Source organism: Hyaena hyaena, unplaced genomic scaffold (genome assembly GCF_003009895.1).
Source record: "Hyaena hyaena isolate Hyena2069 unplaced genomic scaffold, ASM300989v1 scaffold_65, whole genome shotgun sequence".
In the NCBI taxonomy this organism is placed as follows: Eukaryota; Metazoa; Chordata; class Mammalia; order Carnivora; family Hyaenidae; genus Hyaena; species Hyaena hyaena.
The window spans coordinates 3592227-3618499 of NW_024080697.1; the positions used below are offsets into that span (position 1 = coordinate 3592227).

General features: G+C 41.8%; 1 protein-coding gene across 1 annotated transcript; it reads right to left on the minus strand.

Annotated features, from left to right (window-relative positions):
• Positions 1 to 1086: 1086 nt before the first annotated feature.
• Positions 1087 to 26155, minus strand: VIPAS39 (VPS33B interacting protein, apical-basolateral polarity regulator, spe-39 homolog). The gene is made up of 20 exons (XM_039232229.1): positions 26061 to 26155; positions 21465 to 21557; positions 20303 to 20405; positions 18715 to 18861; positions 17832 to 17870; positions 17421 to 17485; positions 16637 to 16693; positions 15121 to 15213; positions 14365 to 14398; positions 13759 to 13861; positions 12231 to 12258; positions 9231 to 9304; positions 7296 to 7371; positions 6715 to 6849; positions 6061 to 6102; positions 5639 to 5728; positions 4029 to 4115; positions 3350 to 3439; positions 2841 to 2945; positions 1087 to 2111 (listed from the first exon to the last, which is right to left on the minus strand). Exons 2-20 carry the CDS (start codon positions 21555 to 21557, stop codon positions 2091 to 2093), a joined length of 1482 nt encoding a protein of 493 aa, XP_039088160.1. The 5' UTR covers positions 26061 to 26155; the 3' UTR covers positions 1087 to 2090.
• Positions 26156 to 26273: the final 118 nt, after the last annotated feature.

The window sequence follows — 26273 nt, forward strand, 5'->3', positions numbered from 1 at the left end:
TTCAGTTCCGTGACAAAGGCTACCAGCCAGCTTTGCCTGCAGGACACCCACATCCTCAATGTTGGAGGCAGTGAGAGCTGACACGGGTTCCTGTCCAGCTTCATGGGCCTCCATCTTGTCCTTGCCTTTGCTCACATTTTACCCATCTTCCCTTCCCCACTGCCTGCTGTATGGACACCCAGCTCTACCACCAGACATGAAGACAACCTTCCAGAGCCTGTTAAACCATTGGCCATACTTGAGTAAAGTCTGTAATATAGACAAGACTATATACTCCTGGACATTCTGCTTCTCTAAACGAATGCTGAGATATTAGTTCATAAAGTTAACACGGTTTATTATCAGCAAATAACTTTAGCACAATGTAGCAAACCCTGTTTCTTCAACAGGAAGAAGGATGATTAGGGAAGGAGCTATGAGGTTACCTGGAGTTGCAAAGGGGACTGCAAAGTGGAGGAGCAAGAGATGAGTCTAATCCCTGTAAAGCAGGGTTTCTCAGCATTTGCATTACTGACATTCTGGGCAGGATCATTCTTTGTTGGCGGGGGCTGTCCTATATGGTAGGATATTTGGCAGCATCCCTTGCTTCTACCCACTAGATTCAAGTAGCATCCAACAGTTGTGGCAACAAAGCGTCTCCAGATTTGGACAGTCTCCTGGGGCCCAAATTCTCCCATGCTACTGCATGCCCTAAGGCGTGCTGTGTGCTTCTATACATCTCCTCTTCTTCCTACCATTTCACCTGCTCCACACAGTCACAGGCGCAGAGACTTCCACAAGTTCTGAGAGAAACATGCCCCCCAATGACAGGTTAAGATAGTGAGTCCAGAGAGAAAGGGATTCACCCAACATCACACAGCTTGTCAGCAGCAGAGCTGGGACAAGAGGCCAGGTCTTTTGTCTCCAGGCTCAGTACTCTGTTAACCACATGGCTGTACTTTGCCATAAGCACCATTACTCTATGACCTGACGTGTGTTGACAGACCACTGAATGCAGTCACTGAGGCAGGTTTGTAATGGTCCCAAGAGACAGGGCAATTATTTCATTGTTCTGCACAAAACAATTGGGAGGGAAAAGAAAAGGCATCAAGGAAGAAGCAGCTTTATTAGGGGTTGAGGCATGTCAAGGAGACCCAGTTCAGTCACAGAGAAGAGAGGCTGATATTGGTACAGGGCAAGGAGGCTAGCATTCCAGAATACACTCTTGAAAACCAAGCATGAAACTAAAACCTCCATCTTAACCGTCTGAAATGTTGCTGAGGTTAGCCCTGGTGAACCCTCTGGAAGCTCCTAGTGAAATAATGAGATTTGTGCATAAAGGAAGATCTCTCCAGCACTGCTGAATCTGAGCTCCATATAAGGTTATGGGTCTTGGGTGGGAAAAATAGAGGAAAAGATAATGGGAATGTCCTTATCTCCCACACAAGGCCATCGTGGTGTGCAGGTGAAAGAGGAACAACAAGTCTCGGACAGAGGCTAGACTGGGGTGGCAGGACGACACTGGCTGAAGAAACACAAGGTCTGGGCACTATCTGTCTGGAGGACTCTGCAGTCTGGTGTGCAGGCACCTCCAACAGCTCCTGGCTACACAGGCATCCTTTCCTGAGGTCCCTTGGGAGAGAGCCATTTTGGTTCTATTCTGACTTCATTCAGAGCAGAACTGCCAATGTCCAGCACCAAGTCCAGGGTCATAATTAGCTGAGAGGAATGGAGTGGCCATCCTATGATCCCTGACCTCTTAGTCTAGGCTAGAGCAGTCATTTTTCCCAGACCAAGAGAGATCTTGCCCAATATGGGCCCAATCTAGAAATTATTCCCACCTTCACTTGAGCACCAGGTGGAGAGAATCTTTCTCATGAGTCAAAGCTTTAGATCTTGGCCCTTATAGATGATGATTCTTGGACAGAAGATCAGTCTGAAGCTGTCTGTGCCCAGGTGCTGGTTTCTGTCCTAAGAGTAGCAGGCGTTGCCTGTTGATGATGATGGGTCCAAAGCGATGTGATACTGTTATTCTCCCAACAAAGAGCACTCTCTACTTTAATAGGCAGGAAAGGAAGAAATGAGGCAGGTTTCAGAGTAGCTAATGCCACTTAGTTCTTCCATCGAATTTGCTGTAGAGAGAACAAACAATGATCAGTTTCCACTGACCCCTACAGAGAGGTAGGGGAATACAATAAAACAAGGCTAACAGCCTCGTAAAGTAAGAATAAGAAAAATGGAGGGGGAAGTTGAAAAATGTCTTTCTAATATGTGGGGGAGTTTGTTATTCAGAGACGAATTAAACAGCTCTTCTGTATCTTACAAGCCTGATTTAGGGCATTTATTCTGGCTCTGTCTTCCTCAGGACCGAGATTCAAATGACCCCAGGGTAGGTTCCAAAATATCTAACAGGGAGCTAAGCTCTATGTTAACAAAAAGTTCAGTGATTTCATGCTATGAGAGATGAGTGTTGCCCCAATAGCTAAAAGCTGTTTTAGACACTTATTTCCAACCAGTAGGTCATACCTGGCCCCAGAAAACTATTGTGTGGATATTCTGTGTCTGTAGCAGTTGGTCCTGCAGTCCCTGGATGAGTACCTCCTACCTGCTGTGTTTAACGATTATCAGGGTACTACATGAAGTCTCAGCCCAAGGTCCCCAGATTAACCCTGGATCACCCCACATCTCAGAAGTAATTTCTGCCTTTCAAAGTAGCGCTTCAGACCCTCAGGCTCAGAGGCCCTTATACCCATGATGCTCAGCTAACAGTGACCCCATCTTGGCCTTGGGAATATATACTCGATGCTACTTTGGGGACCATCTCCTGGGACTGCTTGGAGGGGTAAACTGTAGCTGCTCACCGAGCTATTCAGAATGGCATCAATCTTCTCCTCCTCTGCAGATCCTTTATCCACTTTACTCCTGTATGCTAGCAACTGCTGACGGTCCTTCAGGTCCCGACAGGTCTGTACCAACAAACAGTAATAAAACCTCCAATCAACCTTCTCCACGAGGGCTTTTTCTTCCTGCCACTCCCAACACTGGGCCAAGGTTGAAAGAGAGGCTGAGAGGCTACAGTGGGAGGACAGGGGGCCAGGCACCTACAGAATTTCTTACTGGAGAGCTCATGTGGCTGGATTCAGTTCTATGAATTCTTTGAATGCAACAAATTTATAAAAAAAGAGAGGTCAGTCAAAGGCTGGGAAAATAATATAGGAGAACAGGTCTCCAAACTAACTCTTGCCAGATCATTCTGTTTATTAAAGTCAAACTTGAAAGAGGTACCACAGGATCTAGGACAGAGAAGATCACAATTCCCCACTCTCCACTGAGGGTCTAACTCAGGGCTTCTCCTTTCTGAGAGACTCACATCAATGACGACATCATGGCACTTGAATTTGGTGGCTAAGTTCAACTTTGTGTCCACATCTTCCACCAGATTAACATACTCTTGTAATATCTATGGGAAGAGGTACTTCTGATTAATGATGTCCAGACCCATAAAACAAAGAGCTCCAAAAGATACACACAAAAAAATCCTGAAGAAGGCAAAAGAGTTCCATATCTGATGTCTACAGTTCCCACCATCAACCCTAGGACTAGTTCTGCAATGGGGAGTGAGGTGGACTCTATGCAGTATCTCCATGCTGGCCCAGGAGAGGCAGGAAGAGCACACTCCGCCTTACGCTATAGCCAGACATCCACGCCAGCAACGCATGTGCTCTAGATCTGATCTGGTGCTGTGCTCAGTGCTCCCTGATGTCCTTTTTCACTGAGCTCTCTTTTTGTATCACTTGAATAATATGTCAGTGCTCCACGTGAGCTAAGCACAGTAGATGCTCCTTAGAGAGGGGCAGTCTGGGATTCCTTCTAAAGGGCAGAGTAGAACTTCCCTCCCTGGCCGTTTCTATATCAAGATCCACTGCAGCTACTATACTGTCTTTAAGATAAGACTAGAGCAGGTCAAGTCTCCCATCATTGACCAGGAAGAGGCTAAAAGTTAGGTCTCCTAGAGGATCCTGTACCCAACTCTCTTTAGGAGGCATTACCTGGACAGGGGCACTGTTCTTGTGCAAAATTTCTACAACCCGATGGAAGCCAATGGGCGCTCTCTTCTTGGTGTAGCCTAGCCAGTTCTGAAAAGGAAAGATGGGGCAGCAGTAGCCAGACAAGAAAGACTCAACACACTTTGTGACCATTCATTTTATGTTCAGACTAGAGTAACAGTGGTGAGTGTGGATGGGTGGGAGGTGGGAGATAGAGAAGTGAAGAGAAACGAGTTTTTCAGAAAAGTCAAGGAATTAAAAGAGGATGGAAAAAGAGTAAGAGATAGGAAATAAGTTCTTGGATCTTCAGGCAGAAAAAAGTCTATGAAATATGGCTAAATCAAATAAGCAATTTAACAATACTTGTAGTATGAACTTATCTGGGTAGAAAAAATCCTATATTCCGCATGTTTATATTCATATAAAGATGTTTGTAAATTCGTGAGGAGCAGTCTGAGAAACTACCCATCAACCTTTTAAGTGTTGTGTTGAGGACAGGACTGAGATAGGAGAAGGTAGACATTGGATGAGGAACTTCATGTTATTAGACTGTCAATGCTCTCATACAGTATTTCATTTTGACATGGACATGTATTGTTTTGGTAGTTAATTATATACGTTTCATATACATATATACACATATATATGAGTTATATTAGCTAATGTACTAATCATATGGTAGTTAATGCAGCTAAATAACTAACAACAACAACCAAAAAAAGTGGGGGGGGGCCCCCCGGCTGGCTCAGTTGGTAGAGCATGCAGCTCTTGATCTTGGGGTCGTCAGTTTGAGCCCCACCCTGGGGTTGGAGACTACTTAATAAAATCTTAAAAAACAAAAATAAAAACAAACAGAACCACCTACTAACAAAGGAAAGAAACAGAAAAATTTCAAACCCATAGTAGAAAAAAACATACTTAAAATATAAACAAATAGACACATGACAACCAAAGTAATGTAAGATCCTTGATTGGATCCTGACAGCAAACACAAAAACAAAAAGCTTTAAAGAGTTAATATGAATATAGACTATATATATGATAATATTAACGTTAAGGGCCACCTGGGTGGCTCAGTTGGTTAAGCATCCAACTCTTGATTTCAGCTCAGGTCATGATCTCACAGTTCGTGAGATCAAGGCCTCGCCTCCGTCAGAGCCTGCCTGGAATTCTCTCTCCCTATCTCTCTGCCCCTCCCCCTCTTTCTGCCACTCCATTTGCATTTTCCTTCCTTCTGTCTCAAAATAAATACACTTAAAAAAATTAACATTAAATACCCTGAAATTGATAATATTGTGATTATAAATGAAGTAAATGCTTAAATATTCAAGGCAAGTATCATGATGTCTGCAATTCATTTTTAAATGGTTCAGCAAAAGAAAAAAGAAAAGGCAGATATGGCAAAAATGTTAATAAACTACTAAAATAAGTAAAGACTATTAGTGTTTATCATACTATTCTTTCAACTTTTCTTTCAGTTTGACATTTTGGAAAATAAAAAGTTGGAGGAAAAATGTAAACCAGTAACTAGAACTTGAGCTTCCATGAGGCATGAGGTCACAAGACAGCAACTCTGAGGCCTCAGCAGCACCAGACGATTCCAGGGCACCCACCTTTGTGGTAAAGAGGGCATCTACATCATGCCAGGCCCGCAGCTTGGCGCGAGCAGCCAGGGCCGTCAGCACATACTGCTTGTCTGGGATCTAAAAAGCAGAGGCCAGGGGAATTAAGAGGGAGTAGAAATGCATCAGGGAGAATTCTAGAAAAGACAGGCAAAAATATGCCTTGGGGTTGATTCTGAAGCCTCTTAAAATGCACAAATCTCTCAAGTCATCAAGAACCTCCTCACCCCCATGCCCCAGCACCACCATTAAGCCATTCAGTTGCAATCTTCCTTCACTTCCCACAAACTCAGTCCTTTCCACCTTTAACCATGAATATAAAGGGACTTCCTGGACAAGGATACAAAGCAACATCCACTCCACAGAGTTACCCTTGAGACTACTTTACCCAACACTGACCAATTTATATCTACCTTAAATGTCTTCTTCAGGTTGACCGGACTGCTGAACGTCCCCTAGGATGAAAATGGAGAAGGAATTTTAGTGTTACTTACTTTCCCAAATACCACCCACTCTAACATTTTCTTTTCACATTTCACTCTGTAGATATTTATACACAGAAAATAATTTAAGAGAAGAACTCCATCAGGTCTAATTGGATATCACAACTTGGCTAAATGAGACTGGATTAATACATATGGTGTATTTCCCAATTTTATGTTAATCTTGTGACCATTACGCTCATTCCCACCTACGATCATTAAACTTGAATCTCTTCAAAAATAAAATTTCTTCAAGTACTCACAAATATTTAACACCCTGCTGCTCTTCTTTATACCATACCATTTTAAATTATGAACCTTTAAACAGGGACTGCTGTAGGACCTGCACTGGTGAGACAGAACGCGCTAGGCTAGCATGCCAGCTCACCGGAAGCCACACAAGCGCTTACAAACCTCTTTCCTTCTGGGCTCGCCCCCTTCTGATGGCCAGGAAAGCTTCCAAGGGGACTTCCAAGAACTATACACACCCATCGTTAAAGAGCACATGGAAATAACTGGCTTCAAAGTATATTCCTCTTGCCCACTGCAAGTGTGTGGGGTCTTTCTTCCACACTTTGCCTGTACCTCAGCCTCCGTGTAATGGTAGAAGCAGGAGTAGAAAAGCGTAGTCACTAACGGCATGTTGAGGATAGAAGCTTTGCGGGGGTGCTTCCGGAAGATCTCAGTCTGTCCTGCAGATTCTAGGTGTCGATCATTTGCCTGTGGTGGAGCGAACCAAGTAAAAAAAAAAACAGTGTCCACAGAGTAGAGGCAGGAAAGAAACATTAAATACTACAGCAGCTGTGCTTCCTATCCTAGGAAAGAGGCAAAGAAGAGAAAAAGAAACTGCCCAGGATTGCCCAAGGGAGTTTAAAAACCATAAAATGATGACAGATCCATGTTGAATGGGGGAAGACTGGAGAAAGAAGGATGAAATGGGAATTCTGGGAGGAAGAGAAAATACTTCCAGGTTAACAGCAAGTGAAAAGGAAAAGGACTCCTGAGAACAATGGAGGGAAAAGGGCGATCACGTAAAGAGGAAATGAAAGGCTCTCACAGAATGTAGCAGGAAATGACACATATGGCAGAGCACAGAAGTCTCCTAGATGCTGAGGGACACTGAGCCCTGGCATTGAAGCAGAAAACATAAAGACAAGGGGTCTAACCTCAATAATGATCTGACGTTCCAGGAGGGTGTAATGGTCTTGAATATGTGTAGAATCTTCTGCTGAAAATGGCAAACTGGTAGAGAGCCAGATTAGTACCTTTCTCTACTAAAATAAGAAACAAACCTAACTAAACCAAAACACCACTGCAAGCACAAGAGGCTCACAGTGCTTCACAAAGCTGATCTCAATGCACCTTTAGAGCATCCCTGAAAGGCAAAGAGAGAAACAGGAAACAGAATAGACCTTTGACTAGGATTCTGTATTTAAGGTTTTGCCAACTCAGGAGGGATCCTGAGGAGCACCTGGCTGGCTCAGCTGGTAGAGCGTGTGACTCTTAATCTCAGGGTTGTGAGTTCAAGCTCCATGCTGGATGTAGAGATTACTTAAAAAACTAAAATCTTTAAAAAAAGAAAAAAGGGGTGGGGGCGCCTGGGTGGCTCAGTTGGTTAAGCGACTGACTTCGGCTCAGGTCATGATCTCACAGTCCGTGGATTTGAGTCCCGCGTCAGGCTCTGTGCTGACAGCTCAGAACCTGGAGCCTGATTCAGATTCTTTGTCTCCCTCTCTCTCTGCCTCTCCCCTGCTCACTCTCTGTCTCTGTCTCTCAAAATAAAAAATAAAGACATAAAAATAAATAAATTTTAAAAAAAGAAAAAGGAAGGACCCTCAAAGTCCACAAAATATATGTAGTCATCAGTGGCTTTGCTGTGGGAGCTGGTGACAATGAGATACTGAGTGAGTGAGCCTAGCCAACTGCTCATCACCCACAACCCAGTGAAGCCCTGTGGTTTCTTACTGCAGAGAGGTATGTACAATTAAATTACAAGGTAGGGTAGTATGTTTGTAGATTGATAAAGATCTCAAAGATCTACACAAACATAAAGGGTTCCCATCTTCAACACTGCATTTTTACACATAAAAATGTTGAGGGACAGTGTCTTGCCTAAAAGTCATACATGGTAAGTCAAGAAATAAGGCCAGGAATAGAAGCCAGATTTTAAGCTTCCAATTCACAGATCTCCCCTTTAGAAAGTGCTGCCTTACTTCCATACTCCACTCACTCCTGGAAGAATTCCGAAACTCAGTTACACTATCCCAGAGAAGCCTGAGCCACAGGCAATTTTTGCAAGAGATAAAGGGAGACAGCAATAGGTTTCAGTTACTTCACTATTCCAACTTTTCTCCTTGTTCACCAGAGGCCACTATGACACAGCCCAGTATGTGATAATGCTCACATTAAGGATTGCACAAAGACATTTCTAAATGTGAAACTGGGCACTCTCATCCCATGAGGGACTAACACAACCATGAATTCTGAACGTGGGTTAAGGCCTACTGGGAAGACTCTATACCTGTCTTGAAAGACAGATGGAAGCAAGTTTCAGCTCAAGATAACAAAGCATTTTAAAGCAATGAAGGTTATCCAACAGTAACATAAGCCGCTTCCAAGAGCAGTGAGTGCTCACCAGTAGAAGAATGTGTGGGACTGGCTTTACAAGGACTTATATCCTGGATGAACACCTACACTGGATCAGTGGTTCTTGTGCTTTGGGGTCCAAAGGACCAGCAACACTGACTTTTTATTTTAATATATAACATCATAAAAAAAATTCCAACTCATTTTACCACCAAAAAAAGGAGGGAGAGGAGGGGGAAAAATTCCATAATAAAAGGCAGTCTTCAAAAAAAAATAAACTGTAGAAAAAAGCTCTTTATATTGCCTTTATTTTTCTCAATTTACTACTCATCAGCGAAAACTCTACTAGGGAATTAATACCTGAAGTCACTTCACTGAATGGGACCATCTTTAACGATGTTTATTTATATGACCTACTGTTGGGTTTTCCCTTGAACTACCTATCCACCCCTTAGTCTCTTCGCTTCTCTATATAAGAATATTTATACTTAAAAACATTTCTCCCCCATACTTACCCAATGCACGTCTTAAGAAATTCTTTCCGTTTCTCGGGGTCCTGAATGTTCAAGTGCTCTCGATAATGAGACAGCTACAATTAAAAAAAAAAAAAAAAAAAAAAAAAAAAGGCAGGCTTTGAGCTACTTTGTCTCCTTAGAAGGCTGAGTTAGTTATACCATTCTTAAAAACTAAATTCTTCATTATCAGATATTCCTCTGGGTGTGGATGGATATGGGGGTATGGAGAGAATAGTGATTCAAAATTGCTCTTCGGGGGTGCCAGGCTAGCTCGGTAAGCAGTACATGGAACTCTTAATCTCAGGGTTAGAGAGATTGCTTTAAAAAAAAAATCTTCAAAATCACTCTTTGGTTTATTTATAACTGCAATATCTAATATATAACCACTACCCACGTCTGGTTTACATTTACATTTAAATTAATTAAGTTAAATTAAGCAATTCAGATCCTTAGTTACAGTAGTCATTTTTGGAAGTGCACAAAAGCTACATGTGAGTAGTGGCTACCATATCCAAGAGCACAGATACAGAATACTGCCATTATCGTAGGAAGCCCTACTGGACAGTGCTGGCCTATAATGAAGCACTGAGTAGTTGGTTGAGCACCTAGTTTTACTCCAAAGTTTAGCCTCACTATGTAACTAAAACCAGCTTTTGCTTCAACCTTAACCTTTTGAAAAGCCAAAGAGTTAAATGCTTACTTCAACATTAGTTTTGGCATCCTTGACCTTGTACACAATCAATGGAAGCATTATCCTGTAAATATCTAGTAATTAAACATCAGTAACACGAACAAGGCATGTCATCTCATTCACTGTTGACACCTGAAGGCTCACATTCAAATACCATAGGTTCTACACAGAACTCTGAAAGACAATCTCCTCATGTGCTTTCTGTTTTGGAATTCTAAAAAAGGAACTGAAGATTAAATCCCTATTTGGGGCACCTGGGTGGCTCAGTCGGTTAAGTGTCTGACTTCAGCTCAGGTCATAATCTCACAATTCCTGAGTTCGAGCCTGGCATCAGGCTCTGGGGCTCTCTGCTGTCAGTACAGAGCCCACTTCGGATCCTCTGTCTCTTTCTCTGTCTCTCCCCTACTGCACGTGAGTACTCTCTCTCTAAAATAAACATTAAAAAATAAAAATAATTTAAAAAATCCCTACTTATTATTATAAGAGCTAATTGATGCAATAATTTATGATGGTTGTAAATGTTGTGATTTTATGTACAATTATTAAAAACTTTCCAAGAATTAAAAAATAAACAGATTAGGGGCACCTGTCTGGCTCAGTCAGTGGAGCATGCAACTCTTGATCTCAGGGTGTGAGTTTGAGCCCCACATTGGGTATAGAGATTACTTAAAAATATAATCTTTAAAAAAAAATTGACAGTTAATATGAATATTAAGAAAATAAACTGGCTTTAGGAAGGACAGCATATCCTTTTAGAAACAAGTGTATAAAAATGTAAATGATAACATAAAATAGAATAATAGAGATTATGTCATGATCTAATCTTCATAAAATGTTTGGTATATAATCATTCCTAGTATTAAAGAAAGCAATCTTTGAGAGCTATAGTTAATTTTTATTGTTCAACTCCATTTGGCCTTAAGTCTTTCAGGAAAGACTTTCCACTCTGAGGAGAAACTGAAAGCAGACTATCATTAGCTTTGTCAATTCTCAAGTTTGTAAGGTTGGAAAGCTCCAAATTTATATACAACAGCATGCGTGTAAATCTGAATCTTCAATTCATATATAATAGAGAATAGGAAGAAAGTAAGAAAATTTTAGAGAAAAATGCATTACCCAAAGCACATTTATTTTCACTAATCAAACTTCAAATCAATGAATGCTGTATGAAGAAAATTCCTTACAGCTTCAAATCTATGAAGATAAGGGCCCTTTAGGTGGCTCAGTCGGTTTTTAAGCGTCCTACCTCAGCTGACATCCTGATTTCAAGGCTCATGAATTCAAGCCCCATGGTGGGCTCTGTGCTGACAGCTCAGAGCCTGGAGCTGCTTCAGATTCTGTGTCTCCCTCTCTCTACCCCTCCCCTGCTCATGCTGTCTCTCTCTCTGTCAAAAACAAATGAATATTTAAAAAAAATTTTTTTTAACCCACTACAACTCCACGGAAATTAAAAATGTAAACAAAGAGCTTTTCAAAATGATTGCTACACACTGCCAATCATTTTCAGATTAAGACTTTTTGAGATTGTTCCATGCCTTGAATATTAAGTACAAGTTCCTTTTGCAAAATATTACTGAAACATCTTCCTGAATTATATTCTGCTGCACAAAGAAGGTCAGCAAGATCATTAAGCATGCCAGCTGAATGTAAGCACAGATACCACCACAGGTGTGTGGTGCAGAGACAGAGGGACAATCCTGCCATGGACGTGCTGGGGAATTCTTACCCCTGCACTGTTAACAGCAAACTTTTCAAAGTACATCTCTACAATTTTAATAATATAATGAAACTTTTGGTACAATTTCAGATTTATTCCGGTGTTCCAGGAGTTTATTTTGTAATGGTGAAAATCTGCCAAAAATCAGCATGAACACTCGGCCATTCAGCTCTTAGGCAAAATGTGTATTGGGTGCATCCCGGCTTGACCTATCTTCCTTCTTGACCTATATCTGCTTTCTTATCCCTCTTAACTCTCAACATATTCTAGTATTAGAAGCCAAAACCCAAAAACTCCTACAAATCAGGAACTGAAAACAACCAGAAACTAAAAAACAAATTACAAATTGACCAGGCCAGTTTTTATTCATTTATTCAGAAGAGTATTTATTCAGAAGCCCAATCAAAAGAGCATGTAAAAAGCAACAGTACATCATCTGGATTTAGTTTTCAGGCTTCTCAGTGCCTTTCTCTTCCGGATGCAATCAATACCAAAGGAAGGAAATTGTTAACTAGTCTGGGATCTTGGAGGCTGGGTTTTGGCTTAGATTTCTGTTAAACAGGTCCCCAACTGAAACAAAGGCCACACTTACCGCAAGCTCTTCTGTTCTATCTAGGAACCTGGGAAGAAGCAGAAGGGAGCAGGGCATTTTTATCTATTGATGTGTGGCAGTATAACCTCACAAAATAGGATGGCTGCTCTAGGAACAACACAATTCAAACTCATTTGCCTCCATAAGTGAAATAAGCCCTCCTCTTCTTAAAATTTCTACCAGCAACCTTTTGAAAACACATGGCGGATCAGGTATGATTGTTCCCCTGATCACTCTAGCTGAGCAAAAAGCAAGGACAAGAAGTCATTTGCAGGACAGTAATAACTTTGTAAGCAGGTCTGCTAGAAAGGCTCATAGTCTCCACAAAACCTTAGCCCATAGTAATCTTAAAGGTTTTTTGGGAAAGATTAAAGCCCTCTTCTCTGTCAGCACAATCTTGGAAACAGATTTTTTATATTGTTCTCTGTTGTTTTCATGTACAGTGTAGAGTGAGTTTTGCCTATCGCAAAGGTAAGACCCTGGAGAACACAGACTTTGTCTTCTGATTCTTTCTGATTCTGAATGGACCACTGTAGCTAACATCACTACTTTGGCCTAGAGGAGATGCTTAATAAAGCCCTGTTGAGTGGGAAAGAAGGAAGGAAGGGAAGGAGGGAGAGAACAGCCTGCCACAACGAACATGTCTTCTGCAAACTCCTGGCTAACCATCTGTAATTTTTCCCCACCACAGTCTTTGGGACAGCTCATCACTGCACTGTGTTGGAGTCACTAGGTAACTGGAGTTACCATGGGCCAGATTATCAGCCTAAATAAAGGTTCTAACACCTTCCCTGACATTGAAGAAAGGACATAATATACATAATTTTAATCTAAGGGCAGGAAAGTCTCTACTGATTAGAATGAGATAGGGAAGGAAGGAAGGAAAGCATGGTAGAAGACATTCTCATGCCCCTGGCCACCAGCACATATATATAGAGAGAGAGAGCTCTTGCCTCTCTACCTGTTAGAATCCTACCTAGTGTCAATTCCTAACCACTACCCTGTGGCTTTCCTTGGGTATCCTGACTAAATCTTGTATTTCCTTCTTCTGCTCTTCCACTATACTTCTCACTGGCATCATTGGGGACTAAACAATAAAAGATACCTTTATTCTGAGTCTTTTATAAAAAAATGCCTGAAAATATTAATAATACAGACTAGGTACTAAGCTAAGTGCTTTTCCTACACTAACTCTTTTAATCTTCACAATGACCTGCTGAGGTAGATATCATCATTTCCACTGTACAGGTTTGGAACTGATGCTTGGGGGAAGTTGGGCAACTTGCTCAAGTTAAGTTGTGGTGTTGCCAGTATTCAATGCAGATATGTTTGACTCCGGCGCCTCGTTCTTAACCACCTGCTACACTGTCACTTAATCACAGACTGAGGTGTATTATTAGTTATCCCATCACGTTTCAGTATCTTATCTAATAACAAAAAAAGGACAGTGTCTTTTCTCTTTGTAGCCTCCAGAGTGCTTTGAATAAAGTACTCAGTAAACTTTATAGACTAAATGATCAGTTCTTACCTGAAGAGGTCTAAAAGCAGCTTTTGATCCCCTATTTCTTTAAGGAAGTGAATGAGATGTCTCAAAGCAACCTGTCGCACCTCCAGCTCCCGGAAGAGGATCTCTGGCAGGCGGGAAATAGTTAGGTGGGGAAGATTAAAGCCTATTACTCAGCTGTGAAATTGGGTCTCCTGCCTCATACATTCCAAACACCTCCTCAGAGCCAATCACAAGCAAGGAACAGCTTTTAATGGTACCCATTCCTCTGGCTCAATCCCCCATCAATGCACTCCATGGTCCAGGGCAACTCTCAGCCATTCAGTCAGCCTTCAGTTCTCACCAACTCAACCAGCAGGCACCTAGCATGAACTCTGAAGTCCTCAAATCAACACAGCCATCCATCTGTCTAGTAAAGAGGGACGCTTTAAAGTGAATGTAGTTATCACCCTACAGGATGAAAAACGACCCTCAGAGATGAGCTGGATACTCTGAAGTCTTAGGCCATCCCAGCTGTCTCAGAAACAGACTTCATGATGGTGAATTCTGGTAGGAGAGCCACAATGACATTCTCCCTTCAAATGTAGCAGATATCTTGTCGACTGAAGGTTTCTCTCAACCCATGCTCACCTTTGCTCAGTGTCCTCTTCAGAAAGATTAGAACCTAGAGGAAAAGACAACAAAGAATAAATTACTCTGTGTAACTTTTCAAATACAAAGCCCTGCCCTGAACTCCTGATGTCTAGGAATGAGGTCAGTGACTCATTAGGCATCTTGGCAGATCCAGACAACAGATTTCTCTATGTGACAGGACAGGTGATGGACATTTGGAACTGAGCTGTGTCTCAGAGAAGTCCACCTGCCCATTCCCACCCAGGCAAAAGACATCCACTCTGAGAGACTGCTTTCACACCTCTTCTCTCTCAAATTACTTTTTAGAAGCCAACCTGCTGCTTCCCGATTATAATCAAGAGTTCCACATACAATGCATGTCCCTGCCAGCTGAGCCTCAAAGCATGTATTACTGAGAATCCTACATTTTAAGAGGAATTGAGGGGACAACTGGGTGGCTCAGTCAGTTATGTATCCAACTCTTGGTTTTGGTTCACAGTTTGTGAGTTCAAGTCGCGCATTAAGCTCTGCGCTCACAGTGCAGAGCCTGCTCCGGATTGTGTCTCTCCCCCCCACCCCCTTCTATGCTCTCCTTCCCCTCTCTTAAAATAGACAAACAAACAAAAGCCATTTACTGCAAAAAATAAAGAAATAAACAAATAAGAGAAATCTAGGATCTTTACAGACATTTAACCTAAAATGTTAAAGTCCTATTCTGATTAGACTTTGAGAAAACAACAATCAAACAGACAACAAACAAAAGCCACAACTTACTGCAGTAATGACGTTTCCATCGTGCATGCTTACTGCTTCCTCCAGGAGTTGTAGCTTGTCCTGTAAGGAGCGGAATCTTTCTAGTGAGCAGACCTGGCAAAATAAGAACAGAATTAACATGCAAGGAAGTCCTGATGTCCTGATGAAGTCTTGCCAAAGTCAATGGGTAAAGAGATCACCTATTCTCTTTTTAAGAAAGTATTAGTTTACATAAATAAAGTCTACCCTATTCAACTGTAGAATTCAGGGAGTTTGACAAATTCATAGAAAATTCCATGTAATTACTACCATAATCAAGATAGAGAACAATTCCATCACCCCAAAAAGCTCCTTTGTCAGCTCTGATGTCCACACCTGTGCCCCACCTCCATCCCTAGCCCCTCACAACCACTCATCTGTTTTCAGTCACTAAAGTTTTCCCTTTTCTAGGATTTCAGACACAGAATCACACAATATGTACTCTTTTACATCTGGCTTCCTTTATGCAATTTCACTTTTTTTTTTTTTTTTAGTAGGCTCCATACCCAACATGGGGCTTGAATTCATGACCCTGAGATCTAGAGACACATGCTTGCTCTACTGACTGAGCCAGCCAGGTGCCCCTCAAGATCACACTGCTGAGATGAATCTATACGTTGTGGTGAGTACTACTAATTTATTCCTATTCACTGGTAAATTGTTTTCCATCGTATGGACATATCACCATTTATCCATTCATCTCCTGAAGGATATTTGGGTTATTTCCACTTTGGGGGCTATTTTCAATGAACCTGCTAAAAATTTGTGTACAAGTCTTTGTTTTTTTGTTTTTTATATTTTTTATTTATTTCTAGGAGAGAGAGAGAGACAGCGTGAGCAGGGGAGGGTCAGAGAGAGAGGGAGTCACAGACTGAAACAGGCTCCAGGCTCTGAGCTGGCAGTCAGCACAGAGCCCGACGCGGGGCTTGAACCCACGAACCGCGAGATCATGACCTAAGCGAAAGTCGGACGCTTAACCGACTAAGCCACCCAGGCGCCCCGTACAAGTCTTTGAACATAAGTTTTTGTTTACCTCAGATTGTAAACGTCTAGCAATGAAATTACGTTTATGTTGAACTTCGTAAGGTGCCAGACTATTTTCCAGAGTAGTTTTAACATTTCCCCTTCTTGCTCTCAGTGTAGCAGAGTTCTGGCTCCTCCACAGCCTCGCAATGCTTGGTATGATCAATACTTTTAAATTTAGGCATTCTAGTGGCTATACAGTGGTAACTCACAGATTAAATTCACATTTTCTTGATAACTGTTAATGTGGAAGAACTTTTCCAGTGCTCTTTGGCTTTTCTCGTATCTTTTTTTGACATAGCTGGTTAAATCTTGCACCAAGTCTTTCACGGAGTTGTTTATCTTCTTACTGAAGACAATCATTGTTCTTTATATATTCTCGATAAAAATCCTTTATAATGTATGTATTTTGAAAACATTTTCTCCCAGCCATGGTGCTCTTTTCCCCCAAGAGTTCTCTCTCCAGTGGCCTTACCTTGCCCTTCCGAAGGCGTCGCACCGTGTCACTGGGGCTCCAGTCATTGCTGTAATCCTGGAATATTAGCAACACATGAATCTCAGGAAGTTAAGGGATCAGCATTATCAGTGCGCCAGCTCCTCATTTAAAACTCGTATCTTTATTCCCTAATGGGAAATATTTTGTGGGAGGGAATGGATTAAAAAAAAAAAAAAAAAAAAATGAAGAATGGGGTGGTCTTTTTGTGAGTTTCTGAAGAAATCAGAACAGGGAAATATAGGCAAGAAGAGCTGGATTAAAAACAGAAAGAACCAACCAACAAAACCATCACCCTATGCCTACCGGTTCAGGATTCCACCCCCTTGATAGAATTAGTCACATTTTGGGATTCTAATTAATGGCTATGTAGACAGAAGGAAAGAAGGCGACATGTTTCTCTTCTGGATCTTATGATATACTTTCTTCCTTATGAATCAATTTACTTTATGTGCTTCTTGGGAACACTAGCTCCACCAAACTTCTAGACCACAGCAATCGAAAGTTTCAAAATACAGCCTTCAAAGGGCAGTATTGGATGGATAAGGGAAGTGTGCTAGGACAGAGGAAACAGACTGTGAGTCCCACTTCCACCACTTAATAGCTGTGAAACCCAAGGCAAGCCCTGATATTTAGAAATCCAGTTTTCTTCTCTACAAAAAAGTTAAAGTAATAGCTGCTCAATACATTTAGGTCAAGCAAGGTAATGTATGTCAAACACTCTGCACCACGTAAAGTGTCACACCAGTGTTAAGATAGAACTTACCCTGTACTCCCCCTTAGGTCTGCCCAGCTCTGGAGCATAGCTTTTGGCGGGTGTGTCCGACAGAGCTGGAAAAAATAGGCAGCTGATTCAGAAGGACACCATCGTCATGTCATTCCCCTCCTCTACTGCTTCCTTCTCATACGCATTTTTTTGACTTATGAGGTCCCAAAGCATCTTTATGGCCCAAAGTAGATCTCAGCTCCTCCCCAGAGACAGCATCCCTAGAAGTCACCCCTTGCCCCTACAGCCAGATCTTGACCTCCTTACTCAAAATCAGAAAGTGTCTCTAATAATGGTGGTAGACTCAGAAAAAATTTCATCTAGTTACCACCTGTCCCCATGACCCCGCAGACTGTACCCCATCTCAGAAACATCTTGCCTAAAACTCCAGAGCAGAGGGTCAATGCTTACCATCAGAAAGGGACTGGAAACTTCCAGGTCTAGTTCTCCCTGGAAGTAAAGAACATATAAGGAGAGAAGTCAATAGTTCCAACCAGAGTCATTTCACTTGGTTAAGGATGCAGTATGTATAGAACGTTTTTTATGCAATGTGGGAACTCAAGGCTTAAAACAAACCTCCATTCAACTTCAGAAATTTGAGGTGCCATGGAAAACAAAGTCAGGGAGAAAATTTTTTTTTAATTGTGGTAAAATATATATGACATAAACATTCTCTACCATTCTTAAATGCAGTTTGGTAGCACTAAGTACATTCACACGGGACAACCATCACCACTCTCCATCTCTAGGACTTTCTCATCATCCCAAACTAAGACTCTGTACCCATGAGACAACAACTCTCCATTCCTCCTCACCTCCAGCCCCTGGTCACCACTATTTTACAGTCTTGATGAATCAAACTATAAAAGGTATTTTATAGAAATGGAATCATACAGTATTTGTCCTTGTATGTCAGGCTTACTTTTTTGTAAGAAACTGCCACACTGTCTTCCACAGTGGTTAGACCATTTTATATCCCCACCAGGAGTGGACAAGGGTTCCCAACAGCAATGCACAGGGGCAGGCAGGGATCCTGACCTACGTAAATTTCTTCAGTACCTGCCACAGAGCTAATGTCAGTTTTGTACATGATGTTCCTGAAACCCAGCCCAATGCCTCTGAATGTCTCTCTTCTCCCACTTCTAATCCCTAACTGCCAGTTCCAAAGATAATTCTTTATCCTTCAGTCATCTTTTTCTTCAAGAGTAAACGAATATTATAAACTGAGTGCTTTTTTTTTTTTCTTTTGGAAAAGAGAGGAGGGCCCCCTAGCCCTTGAACGATCACTCTTTACCTCTAAAAAAGCTGCTCAGGGAGTAGGTAGAAGTAGGTTTGGGTAGTTGTGCATAGGAAGAGAAACTGTTTCGGCTCTTGAGCTGTTCACGACCCTCCTGGTTTGACCCACTGTTACCAGCAGTCTCTTTGATGGACCATGAGATACCTGTGAGACAGTAAGAACTAAATCAGTGATTCTCATCCAAAATAATCCTTGACATACAGCATGCTGATAAGTACTAAAAGTTTTTCACCAGAGGCCCCGGTCTGTTATTGACATGGACTTAAAAAATTGAAGTAGGGGGAAAGGATAAAAATCAAATCGACTCATCAACAGAAAAAGGAGAAAGAAAATTAACAAATGGATCACAGGAAAGGAAATCCAAATGGCTATAGACGATGCTCAAACTTACTCTTAATAGGAGAATTACACAAAGTAAAAGTGCACTGAGATACCACTGGCCCCTGTAAGATTGGCAAAGACCCAGAGTGCGATAATACCCTGTGTTGGCAAGGCTGTGGGGAAACAGGAAGACTCGAACATCGCTGATGGGGGCACACTGGTGCATCCCCTGTGGAGAACAATTTGGCAATATCTAACCCATGCGGATGCAAATACCCTCTGCCAGTGATTTCACTAGAGAATTGATCTTCCACATACTCATACATGGGCAGAAAACAAGGTTATTGATAGCAGTATAAACAATAAAAGATTGGACACAATCTAAAATTCATCAAAAGTGGACAGGTTAAACAAATTATGGTAAATCCATACAATGTAATACGATGCTGCTGTTTTAAGAGAGACGAGAAACTTCTTTATGTACTGATATGGAACGATCTCCAAGCTATATTGTCAAGTGAAAAGAGCAGGGTATAAAGCATGCTACCGTTGGTGTAAAAGAGGGAATAAGAAAATACATATTCCTACATGCATTTCCAAATGTAAAAAGAATCTTTAGTTGAACACACAGGAAGCAAACCACAGCAGTGTTTTGGGATAGCAGGGACTGAGAATAGTAGATGCATGATGGAGGGAGGGAGATGCAGTGTGGGAGGGAAACTTTTCACTGTGTGCCTAAAATACTTTAAAGTGTGATATTTCCTATATTAAAAAAATTTTAATATTTTCAAAAATCAGATGGACCCTGCAAGAGTGTTAAGTGGTATTATAAAATAGCTAGACGGTGAGACTTGGTGTCTAAGGAAGTCAGTCCTGCCGGCCAGTTAGGAGCAAGTAAGCCAGCACCCCCAAATACGACTGCATATTAGAAGCACTTAAGGTACCTATTACAAATTAAGACACCCACCCCCGAGACCTACTAAATCAAAGTCTCTGGAGTGAAGCCTAGGAATGTAACTTTAACAAGCACTCCGAAACAGCCAGCGAAGCATTATCCCTAAGATAGCAGACCTAGACAGCCATATGGGAACTACTGCTATTTTGTCAAGTATCTTCCGAGGTTAAATTTCCAAATGTATGCTCATCTGAAAATAGTCTACCCTCATTCCGCTTCCTGACAAGCACTGAGGGGACAACAAATGGAGGCTTCATTAGTGACAAGAACCCTGAATCTCAATCCCCTCCTATAGCCTCTTCTACTTACTTCCCACCGGCTCCCCACTCCAGCTGACTCTCTCCAGGTCATCATCATCATCGTCATCCACGAAGTCTCGAAGACTATTCACTGCTCTCTTGGATTCCTTTAACTGCAGAGGGACATAAGGCAGGGCACTCAGGCAAGCAGATCTCCTACCTAGCTCCTTGACAACCAAGGCAGCTGAGCAACTGGAACTTACAGATGGCCAACACTTTCACCCTTTGCAATCTAGCCTGCCAGATATCTGCCAGGAAAACAAATTGTTCTTTAGCCAACACTGTGGTCCAGTGGCAAGAGTTAGAAGGAATCAAAGCTGCTTTTAAGTTCTAATCACAGGGGCACCTGGGTGGCTCAGTCAGTTCCGACTCTTGATTTCAGCTCAGGTCATGATCTCACAGTTCATGGGATCCAGCCCCATGTCAGGCGGTGCACTTACAGTGCAGAGTCTGCTTGGGATTCTCTCTCTCCTTCTCTCTTTCTGCCCTGCCCTAGAGCACATGCAAGGACTCTCTCAACCTCTCTCTCTCAAAATAAATACATAAACTTAAAACCCAAAACTCTTGGGACACCTGGGTGGCTCAGTTGGTTGAGCATCTGACTTGAGTCAGGTCATGATCTCACAGTCTGTGGGTTCGAGCCCTGCATTGGGCTCCCTGCTGAGTCAGTGTGGAGCCCGCTTCGGATCCTATATGCCCCTCTCTGTCTGCCCCCCACAAATAAACATTAAAAAAAAAACTCTTTAAAAAAAAAAGTTCTAATCATATTTCCTGGCAATGACTTACTATGTAAACCTGAGTGAGTTTATCCTTCTCTCCAAAAATAAATGTTTCCCCATTTGTAAAATAGATGCAATAAAGACAACTTTCAATCCAGTTCATTGTTCAAAAATAACAACTATACCACATGATATAAGACCTGGGGTTCTGAAGGAAAAAAGAAACTGAAAGGAATAAATCACCTTAAGAATAAAAGAAAGAGGGCAGAAAGTTGAGTTTTACAATCTTTCTGGCTCTTTTCTATGAAGATATTTCTAAAGGTCTGACCCAAAACATTTCTGGGACTAATGAAGACATGGTCAAAACCCAGGTTACCAAGGATACAAGGAGAAAGAATTTGAGTGGCACTGCGGAGGTGGTATGATCTGCAGCAATTGCTCATGAAAACCCACCTGTGAGAGTTCATCATCTTCATCATCAAAGGTGAAAGCCTTGAACTTGGAGCTATTCCAGTACTCCTCCTCATCACCTTTTGTCCGATTCATCTGTTGTGAGAGTAAGACAGACACATGTCTCTTCCTGGATTGCTTCCCACAGAGCTCCAAAAGCTTTAGTTTCCTTCACTACAAACTCTCCCTCCCAGCCCACACCCCAGTAATTGGGGGATGTTTAAAAGAATTAGATAAAGTAAATACTGAACCTGCCACATAAAATCAGATCTTTGGGTCTCCAGCTGATCAAATCATACTTTTGATCCTCTAATTACCCACAAGTACTCATTCATTCCTAGAATACATACTTTTTTTTTATTTTTATTTTATATTTTTTAAATTTTAAAAATTTTTTTTTTTTTACAAATAGTTTGTCAAATTGGTTTCGATATAACACCCAGTGCTCATCCCCACAAGTGCCCTCCTCCATGCCCATCTCCCCCCTCCCCCCCACATCCATCAGTCCTCAGTTTGTTTCTCAGCATTCAAGAGTCTCTCACGGTTTGCCTCTCTCCCTTTCCCCCACCATTTCCCCCCTTCTTCTCCCCCATGGTCCTCAGTTAAGTTCCTCCTAATCCTCCTATACGTGCAAATGTGTGATATTTGTCCTTCTCTGCCTGACTTATTTTGCTAAGCATAACAACCTCAAGGTCCATCCATGTTGCTACACATGGCCAGATTTCATTGTTTCTCATTGCCATGTAGTTTTCCATGGTATAGATAAACCACATCTTCTTGATCCATTCGTCCATTGACGGACACTTAGGCTCTTTCCATGTTTTAGCAATTGTTGAGAGTGCTACTATGAACACTGGGGTACATGTGCTCCTATGCATCAGCATTTCTGCCTAGAATACGTATGTTGTTCAAGGTACTCTTCCAGGTGCTGTGAGGGATATTTAAAAATGCAAGATATGGGCACCGGGGTGGCTGAGTCGGTTAAGCGTCCAACTTTGGCTCAGGTCATGATCTCATGCTTCGTGAGTTTGAGCCCAGCATCGGGCTCTGTGCTGACAGCTCAGAGCCTGGAGCCTGCTTCAGATTCTGTGTCTCCCTCTCTCTCTGCCCCCTCCTGTTCGCACTCTGTCTCTGTCTCTCAAAAATAAACATTAAAAAAAAAAGTGGAAGACACAGTCCCCTTCTGAAGGACCATACAACAGAGCTGGGGTATTCAGCATAGATGTGTATAAAGGTAACAGTACAAGACAGGCAAGTGTTATAAGAATGCATCCCAAATTGCATCCCAAATTTTGCTGAATACACAAGATCAAAATATCAATAAAACCGGGGTGCCTGCATGGCTCAGTCAGTTAAGTGCCCAACTTCGGCTCAGGTCATGATCTCAAGGTTTGTGAGTTCGAGCCCCACATGGGGCTCTGCACTGACAGTGTGGAGCCTGCTTGGATCCTGTCTCCCTCTCTCTCTGCTCCTCCCCTGCTCACTCTCCCCTCTCTCTCAAAAATATACATTTAAAAGATTAAAGAAAAGGTATCTACAAAACAGATAAAAATTGCATTCCTGTATTCAACATATATCTAATACTGAGTGCCATCTTTGAGGCACTATTCTGGGCTCTGGGAATACTACAGTGAATAAAACTGTCCCTTGCTCTCGTATATGCTTGCCAAATGTCAGAAGAAAGAAAGCAAAGATTAAATGAAGCAGAACTATCCTGCCTGTATCTTCAAATTATGATTAATTAACCGACAAGTATTGGCCAAAATTTGGGAACTGAGGGCATGGCTAAGAAAAGAAAATATATAAAGAAGCAGTCAAAATACCACAAGTCCCTCTTATCACTATTCTAAAATTAGATTTCACTTTGAAAAAAATTATCAATGTAAACTGGACAGAGTGAAAACTGGTTTAAACTAAGAAACAGTGGAGTGCCTGGGTGGCTCAGTTGGTTAAGTGACTCTTGACTTCAGCTCAGGTCTTGATCTCACAGTTTCTGGGATTGAGCCCCATGTAGGGCTTAGCGCTAATAGCAAATAGCCAGATTAGGATTCTATCTCTCCTGTCTCTACCCTTCTGCCTGCTCATGCATGCTCTCTCAAAATAAATTTTTTTTTTAAATACCAGGAAACACTAAGAGTAACCAAAACTCTAAAAGCAACAAAAAGAACTCTAAAGGCTACACAGGATTAAATTCTAAAGAATTAATTTGCTTTTCTTTTTATTTCAATGGTATCTTTCACAACAGAAGCTTGACATACACTCATCACGGCAGCCTTGTTGAAGCTTCTGATGGCCCTTAACATACTCTACAGATATTCCTTGATTTACAATGGGGTTAACATCCTGATAAACCAAACCTAAGTTGAAAATATCCTAAGTTGAAAACGCTGAACATCGTGGCTTAGCCTAGCCTACCTTCAACATGTTAGAACACTTATATTAGCCTACAGTTGGGCAAGATTATCTAACGCAAGGCCTATTTTATAATATAGTGTTAAATATCTTGTGTAATTTATCAACTTCTGTACTGAAAGTGAAAAACCAGAATGGCTGTGTGGATGCAAAACAGTTTAATGTACCAGTTGTCCAGTCTTGTGATCATGTGGCTGGCGGGGCGCTGTAGCTCCCTTCCCACTGCCCAGCATCACAAGAGTATAGGGTGTATATTGCCAGCCCAGGAAAAGATCCATATTCAAAATTCACACTATGGCTTCTACTGGATGTGTATCACTTTCACATCATCAAAAAGCTGAAAAATCCTAAGTCAAACCACTGTAAGCCAGGAAATCATCTGTACTCTCACTTCCTGACTATTGTGTTTTCAGGGGATATAGGGATTGCAAAGGTGCAGTGGGAATTTTCTAATGTCTGATTCCTTCCCATGGCAGACATCACTAGTCAATTGCTACTGAACCCAGATGTAACTTAAAAATCCTTGTGTACATTTAAAGCCAAATAAAAAAGCTGACAGATGTAATGAAATCATCCTTCAAGATGGTACCAGCACAGGCTCTATAGTAAGCAGCCTTGAATTCAAATCTTGGTTTCCCAATTCTGAGCAAACTGGGTAAATAGTTTTACTTCTAAGCCTTGGAGAAAATGCTATCCTACCTCACAGGACTGCAGTGAAGAAGAAATAGGACTCAGGGAACACCTAGCAGAAAGTAAATACTAAAGAGCAGTTCTTCTTAGTACAGGACATTTTACTGACACCTTTCCATCTTGGTTCCTCATCTGTAAATTGCGTGTAACAGACCCCTAGCTTGTAAAATGCTTTCATACATGTGGAGTACTTAGTGTCTGACACAAAATTAATGCTCAGTATTAATTTGTATTAATAAAGCATCATGGTAACTTAGAAAAAGCTAAAAAGAAAACACTTTTAAGCAATCCTAAAGATGAAAAAAATTAGACACTAGTGACCATCACCAGCAATGAAGGTGCACATAGAGCATGTAAATGTCCCTGGCACACATCCCAACTTAACAGAGCACTGCCATGCTCACAACATCTCTGTAAGGTAGGCCTGGCAGATTCTACCTCTATCTCACTGATGAGGAAGATGAGGCACAAAAGAATTAGGTACCAAAACCACTTTGCTAATTGCTTCTTTAATCCAGGTTTTCTGCCTCCTCACACGCATGGTTCTTCTGTTTTACTCTAGGGAAAACAAGGGCAGTAAATAAATATCTCTAAATACCTACAGATAAGCACAGAATGTGTCTAACACACCCAATAATCCACCAGAGGGTTTCTGGAATCGTTTTTAACCATGCAACCGCAGGGGATACTTGACACCAATTTGTACTTCTAGCCAAATCAAAACCTAAATTTACTTGCCAAGTAAAGAGATAATGATAAAGATTTAATGGCTCTAGAAGTTGCAGCAACCACGTACAATTTTAACAGTGACTGGAAAAGGTGCTTCAACATGATTTCAAACACAGCAGAGGTTTGTCCCTATCGTCACCGGTTTACTGAGAGCCCACAAGACAGGGAAGCAAATCCAAGGTACAAGACAAAGGAAGGACAACAGGCATCAGCAAAAAAAAAAAAAAAAAAAAAAAAAAAAAAAAAANAAAAAAAAAAAAAAAAAAAAAAAAAAAAAAAAAAAAAAAAAAAAAAAAAAAAAAAAAAAAAAAAAAAAAAAAAAAAAAAAAAAAAAAAAAAATCCACAACCAACTCGCTCCCTGCCTCAGGACATTTCAGAAACCAGCTACCGAGAAGTTAGCTTCAGATTCTATTATCATCTTCTGAGCCAGGCTCCCACATGTGAGGCTATGAACGGAGACCGGGAAATGTGGGTTAACCTAGGAACACTCTACAGGCGGCACGTCCAGGAAGCCACGCATCTACTGCAGTCGCCAGAGCCCGGCGGATCGCTGGCGGACTAAACGCTCTTTCAAAATCAAATGTCGAGGCTCACTCACAGCCCCAACCTCGAGGGTACTCGGGCTCGCAGCGTACTCGGTCGCTCCGACTGGAAGAGTCGGGCCTGGAGGTCTAGGGACGCCTCAGAAAATAAGGGGGAAAGGACATGTTTGCAGAGAGACTACACTCAACCAGATACGCGGCCCAAACGGATTGGGACACCCTCACCTCTTCCACACCGAGCCCACCCTTTCAGGACAGCGTCAGACTCTTCCGCCGCTGGACCACCCTTTCTAGTCAGGCTAAGCGGCAGAGAAAATGGGCGGAAGCGAACAGTCGCTGGGTGGGGCGGAAGGGGGAGCGTGAGTAAAGAAAGGGGTCGCAGGGTATGCTGGAAGTTGTAGTTTTCCCGTCTTTGCCGTTAGGCACTGTCCGGAGGTG

Bases quoted from the DNA above. Each gene is read 5' to 3' on its own strand.
- VIPAS39 (XM_039232229.1), bottom strand. From the start codon at position 21,557: ATGAATCGGACAAAAGGTGATGAGGAGGAGTACTGGAATAGCTCCAAG. The intron at 17,486-17,831 runs GTAAGCATTGAC...TATTTTTTCCAG, and splicing joins TTTCCAGTCCCTTTCTGATG to CTCTGTCGGACACACCCGCC. The intron at 12,259-13,758 runs GTAAGAACTGAT...GCTTCTTCCCAG, and splicing joins CTGCTTTTAGACCTCTTCAG to GTTCCTAGATAGAACAGAAG.